General features: G+C 37.3%; 1 protein-coding gene across 1 annotated transcript in view; it reads right to left on the bottom strand.

Moving 5' to 3' along the window:
* The window catches only part of LOC113085123 (netrin receptor UNC5C-like), a 59,394-nt gene extending 38,219 nt beyond the window's left edge, over positions 1-21,175 (bottom strand). Inside the window, exons 1-2 of the mRNA XM_026255096.1 lie at positions 20,914-21,175; positions 12,746-12,889 (exon numbers count right to left, since the gene is read on the bottom strand). Of these exons, the coding sequence (XP_026110881.1) occupies positions 12,746-12,889; positions 20,914-21,064 (295 nt within the window). The 5' untranslated portion in view covers positions 21,065-21,175. The remainder of the gene's footprint in view (positions 1-12,745; positions 12,890-20,913) is intronic.
* Between the last annotated feature and the right edge of the window lie 2,798 nt (positions 21,176-23,973).

The raw sequence follows: 23,973 nt of genomic DNA, 5'->3' as shown, positions 1-23,973 counted from the left end.
GACACATTTCTGATTATTATCAGTGTTGAACACAGTTGTGCTGCTCAATATTTTGTTGTGATATTCAGTTAGAGACTTGTTCAAACTTTGGTTGATACTGTAAATGCACCTGCAACAGCTAATTGACAAAAATCAACAAAGAGAAAATAATAATAATAATAATCATTTTATATAAAAGATACATTACATACATAAAAAGGATAGAGCAAATAAAATTTAGACTTTTAAAATCTGATTTAGTCAATTAAAATTGACAACATTTTTGTAATTCATCAAATTATTAGTAAGTCAGTGTGTATTTTAAAAAAAAAAAAATATATATATATATATATATTGTGACGACCTGGGTATTCATTGGGCTTTTTTCCAGTAGACGTCGGATGACTCCGCCCACCGTAACCTGGTTGCATCCGTGACACCTGTGCCCAATTTCCCTTGCCTCTTTATAAGAAGCAAGCTTGATGGCAGAAGAGCGGGCGGCCAACTTGATTGTTTTTCGTTATAGTTTGATGTTTCTTTTTTGCACACATCACGAGACCACACCACAGGATATTACATTCTCGCACATATCTTTAGGATGCCATTACTGACTTTGAATACTATCTTAAGACGTTTTGGTATATTTGTTTGAGCTAAATAAAACGTTTTTTTTTACGAATTGGCTTTCTTATGTCCCAGTTTTTGTTGCGTCCCCTTTTTGAGTCACGGGACGTAACAAATGGGGGCTCGTCCGTTCTTAGGCTAATTCTATGCCTTAGTTGAATATGTTTGATTATTTGGATTGTTTTGTTGTTTTCTATTCCTTTAAAGGGGATTGGAAATTATTTGGTCGTGACGTTTGGGGGATCCCAATTTGAATAATTACGTCATGATAGCTGCTTTGGGACATCTGAAAGCGTTTGGTGTAGCTAGTTGTTTGGTCGTCGTTTGAATCCTCCGACTGGTAAGTTTCTTTTGTGCAATAGTGTTTGTTTTGACTTGGAATTTATCCCTGGTAGGTTTAGCGGTGTGTTTCCTTTGAAACATATCGGGTTTTGTTATTTTTTGTAGAGTTGTGGTGAACGCGGGTAGTAGCGGTTGTCTCGGGAGCATTTCCATGGTGTTGAGAATTGTCGCTGGTTTAACCAGTTGCAGTTCCACCCACTGGGCTTGTGTGCTTAATTTCCCCCCGCCAGTATCCACATGAAGATTTAGGTTTTAGTTAAGTAGGTAGATTTTTGGGAGTTAGATAGTGGGCTAATTTCCAAGTATTTGATTGCACATTTGAATACTTTCAGTCTGTGGTTTATTTGCTTATGGCTGATATTGACCAGTTTGTTGAATCGCCGTCGTACGTGTTGTTAAATAAGTGTACAAAAGAACAACTTTTGAAAATCGCTGAATATTATGAAGTAAAACTTAGCGATAAGAGAATAAAAGAAAGTAGTATTAAAACTGAGCTGAGGAATAAACTGGTTGATAAGAAAGTTCTGACAGCTGAAATGAGTGAAAGTGACCAGCATGTAAAAAGTTTGACTACACAGTCTGCTTTAACTTTTGACCAGCAAAAAGAGTTATTATTGTTACAAATGGAACATGAGAAAATAAAGCAGAAATCGGAGCGTGATAAAATAGAATTGGATAAAGCAAGGATGGACTTGCAGTATTTAAAACTGAAGCTCATTGAAGAAGGTAAAGTTGGTGACGTTGGGTCAATTGTTGGTCAGAGTGAGAAGTTTCCACTGAATCAAAGCTTAAAACTTGTTCCTAAATTTAATGAGGTTGATCCGGATGTTTTCTTTACTATGTTTGAACGTGTTGCGGTGTTACAAGGTTGGTCTAAAACCGATTGTGTTCTGTTACTACAGAGTGTATTGGTCGGTAAGGCTCAGTTAGCTTTTGCTGCTTTGAGTACAGATGACTGTAGAGATTATGAAACGGTTAAATTCGCAGTTTTGAAAGCATATGAGTGTGTACCAGAAACATATCGACAACGTTTTAGGTCTTGTAAAAAGGAGCAAGGACAGACTCATTTGGAGTTTGTGCAAGATTTAAGACGACATGTTACTCGTTGGTGTGCATCGCTAAAGGCCAAAACATTTGAGGAACTGCTGGAATTGATTATAGTTGAACAGTTTAAACTTTCCGTTTCTGATCCAATTGCGATGTATATCAGTGAGCACAAAATTGAGTCTCCTGAGGCGGCAGCATTGTTGGCTGATGACTTTGTGCTCACTCATAAAAACACTGCTGCTGATTGGAGAACACGTGAAGTTGCCGCGAATCGTGTTACATATGCTGGTTCTCAGGGTGGATACTTTTCTTCAGGGAAGTTTGATTCGTCTAAAATATGTAATTACTGTCGGGGAAAAGGCCATTGGAAAGGGGACTGCCCTATACTTAAAGAGAAAAATAAACAGATTGACGTAAATAAGTTTAAGCCTGCTGCAGTGGCAAATTCTGTTCATTCTAGTGGGGCTGAGTCTGAGGATAAACTGTTTAATGATTATTTGTCCACTTATGCTCCTTTTATTACAGAAGGTCGAGTGTCATTGTCAGATGGAGTTGAAGTTCCTGTCAGAATTCTACGTGACACAGGTGCTATGGATTCTTTCATTTTAGAGTCCATTTTGCCGTTTTCAGTGCAATCTGAAACTGGTAATAGTGTTTTAGTTCGAGGTATGGGCTTAAATACATTAACAGTTCCTCTTCATAAGGTTAAGCTTCACTCTGACTTAGTGACTGGGGAAGTAGTAGTGGGTTTGCGTCCTGCTTTACCAATTGAGGGTGTACACCTTATCTTGGGAAACAAATTAGCAGGAGATAAGGTGTGGCCAAATGCGTCTCCGTCTCCTATGGTTTCATCTAGTGGAGAGTTGAGTGAGTACGAAATGGTGGTAGACCCTGTGGGTGTTGTAACTCGCGCTATGGCTAAAAGTATGGAGCATTTGAAGCCTCAAGAAAGAAGTGAGCTAAAGGCACAGCACATTTTTTTGCCTGTACCTGATTTGTCTTCTCTGCCTTTTCCTCTGTCTGCAGATGACCTGAGTAAAGAACAACGGTTAGATTCCACTTTGGATGAGCTGTTTACCTCTGCACTTCAGGATGGCGATGTATCAGATAAGACTAGAGGCTATTTTGTACAAGATGGGTTATTGTTGAGGAAATGGAGTCCTCATGGTGAGAATTTTGTGGGAGATCCTATTGTTCAGGTAGTGGTTCCCACAAAATTTCGGCGTGGCGTGTTGGAGGTTGCACACGAAAAGTCGGGGCATTCTGGGGTGCGTAAGACCTATGATCGTGTTTTGCAGTATTTTTTTTGGCCACATTTAAAGAGCAATATTTCAACCTATATACGGTCATGTCACGTTTGTCAGGTAACCAGTAAGCCAAATCAAAAACTGAAACCAGTTCCATTACATCCGATTTCTGCTGATTGTAATCCCTTTGAACATCTCATAGTTGATTGCGTGGGCCCTATGCCACCTTCAAAATCGGGAAGCAAATATTTGCTTACGGTCATGTGTTTGGCTACACGTTTTCCTTCAGCCTATCCATTGCGAACAATTACATCGCGATCAATTGTAAGAGCTTTGTCACAATTCATGTCATTTTTTGGCATTCCTAAAATCATTCAAAGTGATCAGGGTACTAACCTTACCTCTCATCTCTTCCAACAGGTTTTAAAACAGCTTAAAATCAAACATAATCTTGCTAGTGTGCATCATCCGCAAAGCCAGGGAGCGTTGGAGAGATTTCATCAAACGTTGAAGTCTCTTCTTCGTGCTTATTGTGTGCAGTTGGACAGAGATTGGGAGGAGGGTTTGCCCTGGTTACTACTGGCTGCACGTGGGGTTGTGCACGAAAGCACTGGGTTTAGTCCCAATGATTTAGTTTTCGGTCATAAAGTTCGTGGGCTTGTGGGAGTGTTACAAAGTTCCGTCAAAATTTCTGACTCACCGAAAAATCTGTTGTCGTACGTTTATGGGTTTAGACAGAGGTTAATTGAGGCTAGAGCATTGGCCAGAGTTCAACAAAAAAAACAACAGGCAGGCATGAAACGGTTGTATGATCGCCAGGTGGAATGTCGTGTTTTTGAGCCAGGAGACCAAGTTCTTGTGTCACGTCTTTTGCCATCTTCTCCTTTCGAGGCAAAATTTGAAGGCCCGTATGTGGTGAAGCGTAAATTGAGTGATGAAAATTATGAGATTTTCACTCCGTTTCGGAGAAAGTTAACTCAATTATATCATGTGAATTTACTGAAACCATATTATGAGAAGTCTAATGGGGAAGTAAACCCTGTTTGTTCTGCTCTCCTTGCTGTTTCAGGTGTTGGAGCTGGGTTTTGCTCCGGGCAAATGGAGAATGAGGGTAAAGAACCAGATGATGGTATTTTACGTGGACGTTTAAATAATTCTGAGTCTTTGGAAAGGTTAAACGATGATCTGGTCCACTTGTCTCCTTCGCAGGTGGCGGAGTTGAGTGCACTTTTGCGGAGTTTCCCTGGGTTGTTTGGAGATACACCGTCTCGAACAGATTGGGTTGAGCATGATATTGATGTGGGTAATGCTTCCCCTGTCAGACAGCGTTATTATCGTGTGTCACCAGAAAAAAGAGATTTGATGGAAGCAGAGATTAGGTATATGCAAGAAAATGATATTGCAGTTTCTTCGTGTTCCAACTGGGCGTCTCCGTGTCTATTAGTAGGAAAACCTGATGGGTCTGTAAGGTTTTGTACAGACTTTCGAAAGGTAAACGCTGTGACAAAGCCTGATTGTTTTCCACTCCCTCGGGTGGACGATTGTGTTGACCAGGTAGGCTCAGCTAGGTATGTAACTAAACTTGACCTGCTAAGAGGTTACTGGCAGGTGCCCTTGACTCGGCGAGCTCAAGAAATCTCTTCCTTCATTACACCATCAGGTCTTTACTCCTACAAAGTAATGAGTTTTGGGCTTAGAAATGCTCCTGCCACCTTTCAACGCCTGATGAATCGTGTGGTATCAGGCCTTGAGGGGTGTGCTGTGTATTTAGATGATCTGGTTGTCTTCAGTGACAGTTGGGATTTGCACTTACAACGTCTGCATGCAGTTTTGATGCGCCTTTCGGAAGCTAGCTTGACTGTGAATTTAGCCAAGTGTGATTTTGCTCGGGCCACTGTGACATACTTGGGTAAAGTGGTCGGAAGTGGTGAAGTTCGACCATTAAATGCAAAAGTTCAAGCTATTCAAGAATACTCTGCGCCTACTACCAAAAGAGAGCTTATGCGGTTTTTGGGTTTAGTGGGTTATTATCGTTCCTTTTGCTGTAACTTTTCGTCAGTTGTTGCACCACTTACCGATCTTTTGAAAACCAAAACAAAGTGCATATGGTCGTCAAATTGTGCGCTAGCTTTTGAAAATGTTAAGTCTCTATTGTGTTCGTCTTCTGTCCTTGCGGCTCCTTGTTTTGAAAGGTCCTTCTCTTTGCAGGTTGACGCAAGTCAGGTTGGAGCTGGAGCTGTTCTCCAACAGTCTGATGAACAGGGGGTTGTTCGGCCTGTCAGCTTCTTTTCGCGCAAGTTTAACTCATACCAGCTAAATTATTCCGTGGTGGAAAAGGAGGCTTTAGCGTTGATTTGGGCGTTACAGCATTTTGACATCTATGTTGGCTCAAGTCAACCTGTTGTTATTTATACAGACCACAACCCCTTGACGTTTTTAAATTCTCTTCACTGTCCTAACCAAAGGCTGATACGTTGGTCTTTGTTTCTTCAGGCTTATTGCCTTGATATTAAGCACATTAGAGGGTCTGAAAACGTTGTGGCAGACGCCCTGTCACGTTCCCCTATGAATGAGGCTTAAGTTGGTGTAAAAAAAAAAAAAAAAAAAACACTCTTTTGGCTCTGGTTGCTGTCTTTGGTACTTTTTTTTTTTCTTTTCTGTATGGTGTTTGTTTTTGTCTTAACGGTTTGTTTGTTTGCAGGGATTCTTAACAGATCCCTGTTCTAAGGGGAGGAGTGTGACGACCTGGGTATTCATTGGGCTTTTTTCCAGTAGACGTCGGATGACTCCGCCCACCGTAACCTGGTTGCATCCGTGACACCTGTGCCCAATTTCCCTTGCCTCTTTATAAGAAGCAAGCTTGATGGCAGAAGAGCGGGCGGCCAACTTGATTGTTTTTCGTTATAGTTTGATGTTTCTTTTTTGCACACATCACGAGACCACACCACAGGATATTACATTCTCGCACATATCTTTAGGATGCCATTACTGACTTTGAATACTATCTTAAGACGTTTTGGTATATTTGTTTGAGCTAAATAAAACGTTTTTTTTTACGAATTGGCTTTCTTATGTCCCAGTTTTTGTTGCGTCCCCTTTTTGAGTCACGGGACGTAACAAAATATATATATATATATTCCAAAATTTAGTTTTATTATGTAATCACTTTGTAAATAAGTACTTTCTTTCAATAATCCACTCTCTCTCTCTCTCTCTCTCTCTCTCTCTCTCTCTCTCTCTCTCTCTCTCTCTCTCTCTATATATATATATATATATATATATATATATATATATATATATATATATATAACATTGCAGTAACTAAAATATTATTATTTTATTTCTTTTAATTTCTTTTATGGACACAAATCAAACATTACTACAAATGAATCAAATAAACACATCTGGCATCAGTGCAGATGCAGCGTCATCCGAGCATAAAAATAATACTGAAAGCATTAATGCTGTAAAGATATGACTGTGTGTAAAAACCATCTACAGTACGGTTTGAGCGTGTGAACAGGAGACGGTGATGTGTGAATCTGCTCCCACATCATGAGATGTAATACTCATTCAGCATTCACCTGAGCTCCTCACACACCTTCTGCTTTCCCGGGACATATCTGACTGCCAGCGTGGATGAAGCATGGCTCGGGACGAGGAGCGTGTGGCAGCACATGCTGATGACCAGAGCTGAGGCTGAATATCAATGACTTTACACTAGTCTCCATCTCACTGCTATTAGAGCTTTGACTAATATTTTGAATTAGATTTTATTTTTACATTTTCTGATTTCATTTTAATGTTAGTTAAAGATTTTGTTATTTAGTTGTGTATTATGTATTTTTGTAAAAAAAAAGAAAAAAAAAAGCTTTTCTTATTTTTTAGATATATTTGTATTTATTTATACAAAAACAGTTTATATAATTTTTATTAGCAATTTTTTACACATTTTACTAGAGGTCGACCGATATATCGCTCAGCCGATATATCGGGCCGATATTTGTCTTTTTTTTTATATATCGGAATCGGCCGATATCCGTGTTTAGTAGCGCCGATTTAAAGTCAGGCAGGTCGGCGGGCAGCCCCGCGCTATTGGCGCTGTGGAAAGTGCTGCTGCAGCCACTGCATGTGAAGCACCCCGAGCCAAAACTTTTGGAAGATTCAACAACAGACCTGGGAGATAAAGGTAGTCAGAGAATTTCACTCTGTAAATGGGGTGGAGAAGTTGTCAGATCTCACAAACACTGCAGCGTGATTGAGTGCTCCGTTACTCCGCCGCTCACAGACAGCACCGCGCTCTGAGAGACAGCCGTCCTGGAGCTGCCCAGAACGGTGAATAACATTTGTTCGGAAGCATGGTTTGATGCAGACAATAACCAGTTTTCCATCCAACTCATTTGTATTTAGGGATGTCAATATTTGATAATTTCCATGATCGATCGTCGTTTAAATTAACGATCAAGTAATAACCTTAATGCTGCAAAATGCGTCTGCAGCGGTATTATTATTATGTGCAAAAGCCACATGGAAAAAAAGCTTTCTCACCTGAATTAAAGGGGTTTTAGTCTGAATAAAATGCTAGTAGCAGGACTGTAAAATGAATAAATGTGATTATGATTGTTTGATAAAATGAACAGAGCGCGCCATGCGTTTGAGATAATTTTACTTTGCTTAATATGTTTTCTGTCAAGGAGACCGCTGAATGCGCCTCTTTAAATGGTTTAAATGGTGGTGCTCGTTGTTGTATTTTGAAACGCAACTGCAATGTTTTCGAATGACACTATAGTAGTGGTGCAACGGATCATCATTGATCCGTGATACGTTCTGATCAATATCTTCAGTTCGGCATACGCGTGACCCGCGGATTGATTTATGAAAAAAAAAAGTTGGCATGTTCAGTCCACACTCAGTGATAATGCCGAGCGGAGGAGCTTGAACGCCCCGCGCATTTTGGCTTCCCTGTCAGATATAATGATGAAGGAAAGAGGTTAGAGTGAAAAGATTGTGCCAGATCTTTATGAACAGGAGAAGAAAAAAGTTGTGGATGAGCTATCCCGAGCATCCCCTGTTGCGCTCACGACAGACGGGTGGACGCGGGACGGAGAGCTCTGTGATGATAACTGCTCACTTCATCACAGCAGACTGGGAGATGAGAAGTCCTTATTATTATGTTAAAAAGAAGATATTATGCCATGTGCAGTAAGTCCATACGAGGACGAGCGAGCGCGGGTTTGACTAGATGTATTTGGAGGTTATTGCTCACGTCTCGTTCTGCACATATCCAAATGTTTCCATATTCGCAATGTATCTGAATGTTAAACTATAATATTTTTTAAATGTAAACTAGATGGAAAAAATCATCCTCTTCACATGAGCAAAAACGTCCTTTGCATAACAGCAGAGAGGACCGGTATACTTATTTAAACTGACCAGTGTAACTTTTTAAATGTTTGGTTGACTCTACTTTATTTTAATAATGAACAGACTGCGATGTAAGTTCGAAATTAGAATGAACTTTAGATGTTCGGTGTCATTTATACCAAACACAAATGTTGCTGGTTGCTAGTGTCTTTGCAGCACTACTGTTATTTATTTTTTATATATTTATTTTTTTATATTTTTCAGTTTAATTGATTTTTATATCTAAAATTGTATTTATTTAAATGTATATTTAAGTTTACATTTATGTTCCAACAAACTTGAAAAATTCTACTTGATAAATGTAAATGCTCTAAAACTTTTATGTAAATGATTGACTTATATATATTACCTGTTTTATATATTTAATACTTGGTCAGTTTATTAATTTGTTTGGTTAACTTTGGATACATTTTTTTATTTTAATACAGTGCAGTGCACTAAATTAAGATGAATGAAGAGATGGTTCAAGTCAGTGCTCAATAAATTATGATAGGTTTAGAAAAAATGTGTTGTGCATCCACTTATTATTAGTGTGACATTGTAAAATGTAAAATGATGAAAATAGCCTTTTATTAATTGTTATAAATATTTATTTGTTTAATGCAAAAGCATGACAAGGCCTATGATCATTTGGTCACACTTTATTTTAGGGTCCACTTCTCACTATTAACTAACCATGACTTTTGCCTCAATTAACCCATTATTTGCTGCTTATTAACGGTTTATGAGGTAGTTGTTAAGTTTAGGGTATTGTGTAGGATTATGGATGTCATGCATTACAGTATATGTTATTTTATTAGCACTAATAAACAGCCAATATGTTAATAATAGACATGCTAATAAGAAAGTAGCTATTAGTGTGAATTGGACCCTATACTAAAGTGTTACCGATAATTTTTATGCCGATGTTTCACATGCATTAAACAAGTTTTTATTTTTGTTTTCTTATTTTACTAGCTTTAGTGTTTAATGTCAACATTTTGCTCAAAATGCAAGTAAACCTGGCTGTTTGCATGAAATAATGGGGGAAGAAATACCTTCTGTCATTTCAAAAAGTAAAAACAGAATGCAGTATATCAGAGAGTTCTGTGTCCCAGTGCTGTTTCCACCCCAATAAAAGTGAAATGAATATGCAGGGAATGGTTTTAGCACACAGAAACGAGTCGCATCAGAGCCCATTACAGTAATAACTGCGGCTGAGAGGCTGCTTAAAGCGTGAGTCAGTCGACATGCCGCACTGCGATTGGCAGTTTAAACAACTCCCAACAATTACCAGCGTTTTCAGTCCATTACAGGCCATCGCTCGCGGCCTGCGCCACACTCGCCCCGCTGCGGCCACGATTAACCGCTTGTGTTGTGACACACGTGAGCTCCAACCGATGGCGACTGTAAATCCAGTCTGGAGCGTTCCTGCCTTCTTTAGCACTGAATCCTGCAGCTCTCAGCCTTTACACGATGAATTCAGTGAAAACGAGACACAGAAGTAGAGACATAACATTGGTTCTCATTGGCACTGCAATCGCATGTTCCTTTGACTCGTTACATCCTGGCCACGGCACAAGGAAAGTTTCCACCATCTGTGTAGTTTCTGAGTTTATCGAAGCTGTCCTCAGTATTAGTTTTTAGCTTGTATTCTCTGTTTGCCACATTAGCAGCAGTTGAACCGAGTGGCTCAATGTAAACACTTTGGGGTTTTCGACAGAATGCATTCCATATTTTGTGCCAGAAACCTGAGAGGTGAATAATGTAGAGCTGAACAGGGTGGAAATGAGCAAACACACACACGTTGAATTTATTACCGCCTCTAATGGGCCGAATGCATTACAATGCCATTTGTGATATGTAGCGCTACACAACCTTTCTGCCCATTATAAATTAATGCAAGGTTGGAGATGATAGATGCTTCGGTTCAGTCTCGAGACTTTCAGAAACACAGCACCAAGGTTGCGTTTATATGAAGAATACAGTAAAAATTGGGAATTATTATTATCTCGAAGTGTGCATCCAGCCACAGCACGGTCCTCAGTACACACTACGCCTTTGATTGCTGCAGTATATATAGTATTTGTATACGTGCACATTATGCAAATGTTCTATATGCATGAAATATCCAGATGACCTATTAACGTGCATGCTGCATGGAATGTTACATCCCATAATGCAATGCACTGCACTCAACATCCATGAAGTCTAACCAAAGAAATGTCAACTAGCTATCACTTCCAGTTCATTCATCACACTGTAAATGGAAGGTTAAGTCAAGAGCATTGCATTATGGGATACAGTAATCCACACAGTGTGCTCTGGTTGTATATTGTACTGCATTGGTATATAAGTATTGGACACTGGAGCACTAGCATGAGTAGACCAGGAGTGTGTTATTGTGTGTGAGTCTGTGTTAAACAGGATCGAAGCTCGTCTCCTCATAACTCACGCTGGAAGTGCTCGACGCGACACGCTCACAAATCACGCTCACCATTAATAACGCCAGCCTTCTACAGCTGCTGAACTTTATGGTGTTTCCATTGATCAGCGATCCACAACAACAAAACTGCTGCTTATTTATCGCTCTGGAGTGTTACTCAGGCCCTGATTAAAACATCTGTCACAGACGGGACGCTGGAAAAGAGCAAATGATCGGAGCTGTTTCTATTAGCCTCTGGAGAGAGAGAGAGAGGGAGAGAGAGAGGGAGAGAGAGAGAGAGAGAGAGAGTCGGCGGTCAGCGGAGCAAAGCCAGGAGATTTGAATAAAGACTCATTTAGATTTGAATCCATGGTTACAATCATTAGAATAGAACGTGATTCACAAGCAAAAGACTCTTATGAACAGATTCTTTCAATGAATCATTTGGTATTAGTTTGAATCAGTGTAATTCAAACCAATCAGCCTATTGAGAAAATTAATGATTTACTCAAACTATATATATATATTATATATATTTGGTTGTTTGTAGGGATGCACCAATATAATTTTTGGGGGCCGATATAGATACAGATTTTAACGAACACTTATTGGTCAAAACCGATACCGATACCGATATTTGTCACTTCCTCTCTTATTTGAAATTTTAGCATCAAAATAGATCGTATTTTGGTCATGTTTTAAATAAGCAAAGTTCAAAAACACCTGCATTCAATTATAATAGCAGTTTTATTGCTGCATCATAAAATAATTTCTAATAAACATGGATTAGATCCATTTAACAATCAGCAGTCCTACATAAATACAACAGAACAAAGATGCATATTAAATAAACAATGCTTTTTAGGTAGGTTTAACAGTTTTCATGTACAGAAATAATGTATGTGGATAAATTAAATACATATTAATCATTCTTTATTGTAACTAATCTTCTAATTTGTTTTTGTATACTTTTTAATATTTTTAGTAAGTATAAATATGTATGAGATCTCCTTTACCAAGGCAGGACTCTTATTTTGTCGTTTGTTATATCGGTCTTATATAGCCGATATGCTGATGGTTGTAATTTGAGGGGGAAAAATCGGCCGATACATCGGTGCATCTTAAGTTCTTTTAATTACATGTATATAAGCTTAGTAAGTTTACATTTTTATGAAAAAATACATATTTATTCATAAAACCTACATTCAAATTTTTTTTAATCAAAGGTTAAATATTACATCTGTTTACTTGCATGTCATGTGATCTTTAAATGACATTAGAGACCTGTGAACATGCAAAAAAGTAAATATTTCAGCTTAAAGGGGTTTGACTGATGAAAACTGATTCCCGATCTACTGAATCACATTCACACACCCTTCTAGCATCACCTTACTGTCTGAGAGAAACAGTGAGACAGGCGACGTCACGCCTGAAGTCTGTCCTGGGATATAAGCTCTTTAGGAAAAGGGTGGCGACAGATGAACTGTTGGACGGAGTGAGATCAGCAGCTGCTTATAAACACCATTGCTGTGATTAAGGATGCTGCTTTTGTTAGCAACACTAAATGAGGAAAACCACCACTAGAAAGTCAAGGCAACACGTCAGCATACGCTCCTCCACATGGTCTCGGTGCTTGTTTGTGTGTGTCAGGCGTGTGCTGTGGTGTGTTTGGACTCACAGGCGATCCGGACGTGGGCTTTACGGCTCTTGGTGGTTCCCGCCGAGCTCCAGGCCACACACTGACACCAGAAATCCTCCAGACCGAAGATCTCCTCCACCTGCTGACGGGTGATCTCGATACTGGCCTCGCGCACCACCAGACCTGCGCACACACACACACACACACACACACACACACACACACACACACACACACACACAGAAGAGCTGAACGACTGGATCTCCAAGACTGCACGAGTCAGTAACACTTATTTTGCAACTATGTAATGAAAAGCTCAGCGTTAGAGATTTAACCACACATTCAATTAAATTAAATGTATGCATTAAGCAGACGCTTTTATCCAAAGCGACTTACAGTGCATCTGCTTTTATTTTTCAAGTAATTTTTATAAAATAAACAACTTTTTTTTAAATATACAGTTCACCACATCAATAATCCATCTGATGTTATTCATCTGTGATTTTACTACAAATCTGCTTAAAATCATACATGTACAATCATATTAAATTTAGACTAATACATGAAACTTCAGCTCAAAAAAAATTCAATATATATGTATATATAGATAAATATTGCATTAAATAGAATATTATTATAATAATATAAAATGATGTAAAATATTAGTAATATTTATTATTGCTATTAGTAATGTTTGTAATTAGTTTTTTTAGTATTTATTATTGTTTTTCATTTTATATATGAACAATAATGACAAGAAATTATAATTATTCTAAAAGAATAAGAGAAATCTAAACAGAGTTTAACATGTTAAGTGCAGAATGTAACTCCCACGTTATTTTAAAGCAAACAAATAAAAAAGGTTTAATAATCTCTCCATCACTTTCCATCTCGCCATCTCTCTGACTTTCCTTCGAGGCCATACAAGCTGTTGGTTATAATGTACAGCTCCATCTAGAAAACATCTGAAATCTCTGAACTTATGAGCTCATTTTGACACTATGACATAAACCCAGTGTAGATTTTACTTCACACGGCTCCTAAAAATCAGTGGTTAAATCAGAGAAACGCATGGCTCATAAAGATCAGCTGATGGACGCATGAGTCATATTCCTCTGCTGAACTCTATCATTCTGCAGGCTTCTCTTACATGATGTGTGTTTTGTGGCAGTCACACACACACACACACACGAGCGTGATCAAACACACACATGCGGGCCGGGACGGGCGCAGATGGACTGCCAGGATGATTGAGCGGTTTGGACTCTCTCTAGCCACATTTGGAGCGTCTCACCGGCCCGATCCTGTTTGCTAAACTCTTCTGATTACTGTTCATCTGGACGCTGGACGCTAAACAAATGATCCCGTCCAAGGTAAAGCCTTCGGTGACGCCTCGTGAACGCCGTGTGTCTGTATTTTACTCCTCCAGCCGTATATATCATCATTTATGGCAGGGACAGAGAGGCTTGTGCTGGCTGTGTGTGTGTGTGTGTGTGTGTCAGAGCCCAATGAGCCCCAGCGGTAGTTTCCAGGCACGTTCTGATTGGGTTGCGCGGGCCGTAAAGCCACAGTAATCCTCTAATTCTAATGTGCTTATTCTACATACTAATTGTTTGTTGCTTCATCTGCAGACATTTAAAAATCACACATGCACTTGTCTCGCTCACAGTTAGAAAAGATGATGGAAATATTTTTTTTAGACATGCAAAATGCTCATTTTATACATGAATGTGGTTTAATTTAAATAGTGAGATTTATAATAAATTTATATGAAATGAGGAAATGCATTAATATACTTTCACTTTTTTATATTATATGCTCAATTGAGTCAGAATAAATTTTTTCCCCTTCACTAGTTTGTTACAACATCCTGCAGTTTGTAAAAATGTAAGTGTAAACAGTGTCTAAATTAGTATGAAATAATAAAATATAATTTCTAAAATTAGAAATTATATTTGATACTTTTATAATTATTAAATCTAATAATTATAAAATATTGAAAATATTTAAATATTTAAAATAATATATAAAACTACTACAAATGAAAAAAATAAAATTTTTATAAAAATAATATAGAATGTTTTTAGAATTATTAAAAACATGTATATAAAATATAAAAAATAAATAATTAATTATAAAAAAAATAAAAAAAATATTATGCTTTTTTTTTTACAGGAACAATTAATAATTCATACTGCAGGACGTGAGTTCCATGTTATCATGGAATAATACATTCTAAATTATATATTTAAAATCATTTAAATAACTTTAAAAATAAAAACTACTAAGAAAAAGATTATGTTTAAAATCTCACACTGCAGAACCATGTTGTTAGAGTAAAATATATGATTTAATAAAATATAAATAAATGTAACAATTATAAATTAAAAAATATATATAAAATTGTAAAATATAATTGCAAATAATTACTATTAAATAACATTTTTTTTAATGTTTTAAAAAAAGGTGGCATTTATCATTTTACACTGAAAGACATAAGGGAAAAAGTGTCATAATCTGTCAACTAATGCAAAAAATTATAATAATAATAATAATTTGCTCCAACACTGAAATGACTTTCTTTTCTATCTGACCATCTCTCTCAAAGCTACTGTTTTCATGTGAACCATCAGTGAAATAACTATATAAGCATCCTCATTCTGGCATAAAACACTTACTTTAATCTCAATATTTAATGCTCAGTATTAAGTTTGAGTCAGAAATAAGTCACATTGTGGAAGTCAAACTCAGTCTCATGTTGATGCTCTGAAGTGAAACACTACAGCAGTTATTGTACTGTACTGAAACCGTTAGAAAGGAGCACAAACAGCCTGTATTCTCTCTCAGGCACAGGAAGACTAATTTAGCCGCTAGTTATGATTGAGAATCTAGTGCTGGCACTGAAATGACATTTCTAATGCGCTGAATAGAGCTCACATTTCTGTCCTGCAAAGCCAGACCTGGCCTTATATTTACATCCGAACTGCATTATATCGGAAGCTACAGTGCAGAAGGCACAAACTCTCAGAGGCTCACGGACGAGTCAGGAAACGATCACATGACGAGAGAAGCCCATGGGAACGACTGCTCAGTGACCGGAGCACGACTGACTCTGTTTAGGAGCCGCTATGAGCTTCAGTAATTAAAGCCTGTGATGCAGGAGCTTCAGACACAATGCATTAACTGTACACGAACAATAAGCTTTCTCTAGATACTGTAGTAACTTGACATGAACAAACAACGAACAATACATTTATTGCAGTGTTTATTAATCTTTGTTTGTTAATGTAAGTTAATGGAAATACAGTCGTTGTTTCTTGGTTTATGTTATGCTAACAAGCACACCTTTTGATTTTAATAATTCATTAATACATTTTGAAATTAACATGAACTAAGATTAGTTAATGTTGTAGAAATATATATTTAAATGTTTTTTATGTATGCTGGTTAGGAACATTTTTAAGTTAGTGTACTCGAAGAAATGACAAAGTCAAATACTCTTTTTAAAAAATGTATTTTAAAATAGAAATTTAAATATACTAATCTTAAATATTAATTAAATATTACAATTTTATCATTCATATATGTTAAATATTTATTAATTAATACAATTCTATAATTTATATCTGTGAAAAACGTTATTATAAATAATATGTAATTATAAAAACAAATAAATATTGGTTTAAAAATAATAAATAATAAGTTAAATTATAAATATAAAACTATTATATAAAACAATATTTTTTTATTAATAAATAATAAAATCATATAAATACATAAATAAATTAAATAAAAATGCTACAATACTAAAAAAATAAACGTGTATATATATATATATATATATATATATATATATATAAATATATATATGAAATATAAAATTACATTTAAAATAAAGATGAAATTTATATATCAGCTATCAAACTGATTCTCAATCTTCACATAAAAAAGACATAACATAAAAATTATTTGCCAGTAAACTGAAAAAGGTGCCCTAAAAACTGTAATAAATCCTGACTTTACGAGCACCAATCACGCGTCTGGCTGACCAATGACCTCACATCCTGTCATTACGCATCTGCTGACCGCTCTACGCTCTTATTATCAGAGAAATGATGATGAAGTGATTTCCTGCCTGTCATATATTATGTCTGATCTCTTGTCTCCTCTGTTTGACAGATGCATTATTGATCTGCTGGATCAGGCCGGGGGCGTGGTCTCTCAGCTCTGGTGTGTGTTACATCACTGCAGCAGCATATCATTAACTCATTAACTGCTGTGTAAGGATCAGTGGATGTCTACATGCAGACACAGAGACATGACTCCGACGCTGATGGTAAAAACACCAAATAAAAGCCTGTGTATTTATTATTGCTGGATGCTTTGTGTGGCATGCACCATCACCGAAGAAGATTTTAAATCAAACACAGTTTTACTTTTGACTGATTGATTGATTTATAATCATACTGTCAGATGTTAAAGATGTAGTAAATAATTAGATATTTTTTTCTCACTTTGCAAACTTCCAATTACTGACTTAGAATATAATCAATAGACACTAGAAATATATCATGCTTTATATGTACACATTACATTAACATACAATTGTTTATATTATAATAAATTATATTAATTATTATTTTATTTATTATTAAAACCATAAACATTAAAAATTACATAATTAAATACATTTTCATGCTTTGTATTTTTAATCCTAACTCTTTATTTATACGATATTTAAATTTAATATAGATTTATTATATTATAACCCATCATTATATTATTAATTTAATTACATATTAAACTGAAAGTATATATTAAAATAATCAATAAAATATTATTTCATGTTTTATATTTTTTTATGTAAATTCTATGTGTGTGTAGGTGTACACGCACACCATTTCATTTTATGGTATTTATTATTTATATAATAATTAATAGAAAATATTAATATATAAAACATTAATAATATATCATACTGAATTATTATTAAATTATTAAATTATTATTAAATTATTAATTATTATTAAATGTTATCTTTATTATAATAATGTATCATTAGATAGTTATTCCATGTATTACAAAATACATACAAATATTAATACAAATATAATAATTATAAAATATTCATGCTTTATTTATTAAAATTAAAAATAAGAAATGTTATTTATTATATTTTATTTTATTGTATATGTACACACACACACACACTGGATGAGACTGATGCTATTGATAAAAGCCTGAAATCGAAGTGTTGCTATTTACTCCTGGTGACCGTTTCGTGTGGCAAGCGACAGAATTAAACACGGCGGATGAAAAACACGCAGCTCGGAAGAAACAAATCGACTGCCATCTATCTTGTGTCACTCCTAAGTGCTATAGCTCAGGGCATCTGGACAGACCGGATGAAAACCCTCCGACACCCATCCAAATCATCCAGCCGTCGCTATAAATAGCCCAATCCCGAACAGCCCATCAGTAACGCCAGTTGTGAGGCGCGGATGAGTGCTTAAGAGACCGGATCAATAGGAGAACATTTGAGTAGGTGTTTCTCCTCAAAGCGACTCCATTGGCTTCCAGAGAAATCCATTTGCAGTGAGCTAATGATCTGCAGCGCGGCCTCCGCAGTAAGATAACTCCTTCTTTATTTATTTTGGGGACAGCAGGCTGGAGCCGCGCGGCTGGCACTGATAACTGCCCGGCTCTGCTTCAGCTCGGCATAAAATAACTGTTAATCTGACCAAACACACAACGAGAACCAGAGCGATATACATAATATTAAATAAATATTACAATAATATTACAATATTTTAATATTTATATTTGTATATTGTATATATTAATAATTGATCTTTATTTATACAGACAAATATATATATATATATATATATATATATATATATTTTTTTTTTTTTTTTTTTTTTTTTTTTTGGCAATTTTATATAATATTAAACATTATGTATAAATATATTGTCATTTATTTTAGAAATTTTTTTTTTAAAATATTTAACAAATATAAAAAAATATATATATAAAATAGTGTTTTTAAATTATTATATATTTCTGGAAGCCACTTGCTGAAAATCAAAGTAGGCCGCACACAATAGATTAGCATTGATTTTCTGTTTTTCACTCTTCCTCTTCCAGGAGTGAGACAGAAACACAGCGCTGGAGTGATTTAGTCTCAGATAAAGTCTCTGCGAGACACATTTGGCTCTCAGCACAAACTCCTCTGACATTCAGCGTTAACCTCATCTTCATCAACGTCACAGCTAAGAAAACCTACGACAGCATGATTGAAATTCAGTGTGCCGCGAGCTTCAAACTTAAACCCCAATACACAGATGAGGATTTCATTTTCATTCAGTTCAATCTGCATGTCTGTTCGATGCGTGTTATTGTGTGAAGTTTTAGCAGGTTCCTCAGTGAATCACAATGGTCAGTGTGAGAGAGAATCAAACACCCCGAGGGTCTGGAGCCATTACAGACGACACGGCTGCTTTGATTGGCTGCATTCAGCTGCCAAACAAGGGAAATTGAGTTGTCGCCGCTAGCACACAGGTAGCAATCTCGCTCTCTGGCGTTCAGTGCCACGTCCCTATTGAACGGCTGGATATCAAATCCCCCCGGACACACACACACACGCCAGCATTGTCCAGCACCGCATTTCCAGCCCAACATCACTCCCATCCTCTGCAGGATTCAATAAACAGAGAAGCAGCATCAGAGTCGAAGCACAACAACTCAGACCAGCTAAATCCAGCAACACAAACTAATGAGCCCAATTCAGCTAACTATTTCATATTGTAGTAATAAATGCATGACATACAGTGTATTGTTGTCTATTTATACAAATATACCCGTGTAAATTATGTGAAACGTTTCTTTTTTTAAGTAACTCTATTTACTGTATTTACATTTAAATGGCAACTGTATTCTGTATATATGTGTGTGTGTGTGTGTGTGTCGTTTTCTTTTTTCTGTGTAACGTAGAGAATGGAGAGGAGTATCAGTTGAGTGATGAATTCACTTCGCTGAGTGTCATCATCACAGGAAACCAGTAACAGGCCAAACATGCTAAACGCGCTGCGAGACGCTGAACGCTACAGAAACACACCAGACACAAACGAGACAGAAGAGTTGAAAGCGGCCTCCTGAAGGGGACGCTCAGGACCGCCACGTCTCTCATGTTCCAGAGCTTCTGCCTCCAGTCCCACGAGTGATAGTTACCAAGCGTTTGTGTGAAAGAAGTGTTTCAGACAGAAGATCTGAGCATCCGAACCTCTGCTGTCTAATGATGTCCGTGTCCCAAACAAACCCTTTCTCTTTGTGGCCCTCGCAGTTTAACAAGGCTGAGAAACTCCACTCTCATTACAAGCAGGAACAAGGTGGGGGGCATCGTAAAAAATCTCCTCTGAATTATTCATTTGCTTGATTTTCTGACTTTAAGAGCCGGCCGCCCGGGGACGAGAGCTGCTGTGCATGCTAGACTCTCTCATTCACAATCCAGCCTTTTCTCTTTGCTTTTCCCTTCACCCCGTTTCAAAACACCCAGCTGGGACAGAAATGTGTTCACAATCTGCACTGACAAATGTATTCTGTTGAATAATACGCAATCTCATTTCATCATAATTTTTAATATAAATAACAAATTCATACTTTAACAACTATTAAAAAGCAGTATTTATAAAACAATATTGAATAAATATATATATATTTTTTTGACCTTTTTATTGTTATAAATTAATATAAACATATAATATTATGTAATATAACGTAAAGTTCTATATTTAATATTATTTGAAATGTATTATTTATAGTAAGTACATATAAGTGTTTTATTATCATAAGTAATACACTAAAATATTACTAATTTACGCACTTGATTAATCCATTTTTAATATATGTAGCATCCAATTGTTAATGTATATATTAATAAACAATAAACATAAACAATTGTTAATGTATATATTAATAATATATACATAAAAACTAAATGTACATTATAATATATATATATATATGTGTGTGTGTGTGTGTGTGTGTGTAATGAAAAAATAACATTAATATTATATATCAATATATTTAAAAATATATTTTTAAAAGATGTGTAATAAAAATGTTCATATTTATGTCAAATAAAATAAAATAAATTAAGAATATTTTAATAATTCATGAAATATATAATAGTATAATTTAATACTCACCCGAGGTCTCGTCCACGCGCTCCTCCACCGTGTGCTCCTTCTGATGAACCCACTCACTGTTGCACTTGAAGTAGATCTGCGTGGCCGGCGTGGCTTTGCAGTAAAGGTTAACAGGCTTGTTCTTGACGATGTACGCCTCCTCCGGCTCCATCAGGAAGTGCGGGAGCGGCTCGGGCGGATCCGAAGGGAACGTCTCCGGGAGTTCACCCAATCCCAGATAGTCGTCATCTACAGAGCGAGGAGAAGATGAGAAGAAGTGAGTGTTTCATAGAGATTGTTCATGTGTTTGCCCGCGAGGCTGTGAGCTACTGTTCACGACAGCTAAAGAGAAACAGACCCAGAGACTGTAATCACATGCAGCTGGTGTAAGGAAGGAAATATACTCCAACAGGCACGAAAACAACTGCACTTAGTTTCTGCATTTCACTTCTGCTCTTGCTTGTGTACTAGTCCAGCTTATACTCTAAACTTGTTAGTGTGCACTACAAATATCATTGAAGAATTAATTGTACCTCATTTGTAAGTTGCTTTGACTAGAGATGTCTGAAGACTAGAAGTGGATGGAAAGACAATCGGATAGATAGACAGACAGGTAGACAGATGAACAGACAGACAGACAGACAGACACAGAAACAGAAAGAGAGAGAAAGAGACAGACAGACAGACAGGCGCAGAAAGAGAAAGAGACAGACAGACAGACAGACAGACGCAGAACGAGACAGACAGACAGAGACACACAGACACAGACAGACAGACAGGCGCAGAAAGAGAAAGAGACAGACACAGAGACAGACATACAGACAGAGACACACAGGGACAGACAGAGACAGACACAGACAGACAGACAGACGCAAAAAGGGAAAGAGACAGACAGACAGACAGAGGCAGAAAGAGACAGACAGACAGACAGACAGACAGAGACACAGACAGACAAAGACACAGACAGACAGACACAAAGACAGACATACAGACAGAGACACACAGGGACAGACAGAGAGACAGACAGAGACAGACACAGACAGACAGACAAATAGAGACGAACAGACAGACAGACAAAGACACAGACAGACAGACACAGAGACACACAGGGACAGACAGAGATACAGACAGAGACAGACAGAGACAGACAAAGACACAGACAGACAAGCAGACAGACAGAGAGTCAAACAGACAGACAGACAGACACAGAGACACACAGGGACAGACAGACAAAGACACAGACAGACAAGCAGACAGACAGAGAGTCAAACAGACAAACAGACAGACACAGAGACACACAGGGACAGACAGACAAAGACACAGACAGAGACAGACAGAGACACACAGGGACAGACAGACAGAGACACAGACATACAGACAGACAGACAGAGACAGACAGAAAGAGACAGACAGACAGAAAGAGACAGAGAGGTAAACAGACAGACAGACAGACAGACAGACAGAGACAGACAGAAAGAGACAGAGACAGAGAGACACAGAGACAGACAGACAGACAGAGACACAGACATACAGACAGACAGACAGAGACAGACAGAAAGAGACAGACAGACAGAAAGAGACAGAGAGGTAAACAGACAGACAGACAGACAGACAGACAGAGACAGACAGAAAGAGACAGACAGATAGACAGTAAATTCCTTGTCCTGTCATTCCCATTTAATTTTAACGTGTTGTAGGCAATTCATTTAAACTCAAACTTTGTATCTTATGAATCGTGTTGTAAGTATTGGATCTTGTATGGCTAGGAGCATTTGCGTTCACGTACTTATATACAGTATGTTAGTTCCTGAGACTCAATATGTGAGTTTTCATTTCCCTCAAACCTGCGGCGGTCTTCCTCTTCAACCGAAGAAATCTGTTTTATTTAATTCCACTGATATTTGTCTGCAGACGGGTAACCCTCCTCTGTAATTACGCTTCACTTTCATCAGAGCCCTGCCTCACCGGTGTCCTCCTCATCAAACACATCCTATATTTATCTGACGCTGGCGGAGCAACGGGGCTCACGGAGAAAAGTAAACAGGAAGAGGCAATCGACATTCGCTTCGAGGATTATGAAGCGGCACTTGAGACGGATTGGGCTCCATACGTCCCATGTTTTGTCGCGTTCGAATATCTGTCCTCTGACTCCACGTCTCTCCATGAGAGGGAAGCCCAGAGACGGTCAACACCTGCAAATACGCTTTCTTTTCATAACTCTCGGCCGCCAGACATCAATTATTTACACAGGAGCGAGAATAAATCTGAAGCGAGAGACAGAGAAGACAGCAGATTTACGGCCACACCTCTGTGCCCTCGGCCGTAGCATTGACATCACATCAATATCAGCCACGATGTAACCGGCCTGTGTCTGAGAGCTGGGGAACGAGGAGATGGAGGTGAACGGGTGAGACTGCATTAGCACATAGAGCCCCAGGGGATTCTGGGTAGAGTGTGGCTGCTTTCCATCACATGTAGGTCCTAAATCACACCTGTGTCTAATCACCTGCTAATTGAAGGGGAGCTATAACCTCGGCTTGACCCTCAGCATGGGTCACCAGACACATCTGTGCACACGCATGACCTTCTGAACAGAACAACAGGAAGTTGAGGCCTTTTTCAAAAACTAACTGCATTTAAACATTTAACAAAGAAATTGGAGTGTGCACAAGCGTTGCAAATGTTTTCTGGTTTGTCATCAGATTAGAGTTACTTTATTATAGATTACATTAATTTTATGGGTTTACATTAAACCCAGTTTGAGAAACCCTGGTTTTAAGTAATGTTTAATGTTGAAATCAAAAATGGAATATATTTTCTTTCTCTTTGCTTTTTTATATCGGAATTGTACATTTAATGGTAAGTTTACATTTGGATAAAAGTCATGTGAAAGTAGTTAAAGACCTAAAACGAGTAATCTAGATTATGTTACTAACTATAGTTTTTATCATGCAAACCCTTAACCCTGATTAGCAGTAAAACTAACATTGGCCTTATTATTTATTGAACATGAGTGTATTTTGTCATACATACTGTGATTTACTTCTCCACTTTGAGCCTGGGCCTAACTACACTCTTTAA

The sequence above is a fragment of the Carassius auratus genome, unplaced genomic scaffold (genome assembly GCF_003368295.1).
Source record: "Carassius auratus strain Wakin unplaced genomic scaffold, ASM336829v1 scaf_tig00041462, whole genome shotgun sequence".
NCBI lineage: Eukaryota > Metazoa > Chordata > Actinopteri > Cypriniformes > Cyprinidae > Carassius > Carassius auratus.
The sequence above is the reverse complement of the archived record's forward strand: the minus strand, read 5'-3'. Positions and strand labels throughout refer to the sequence as shown.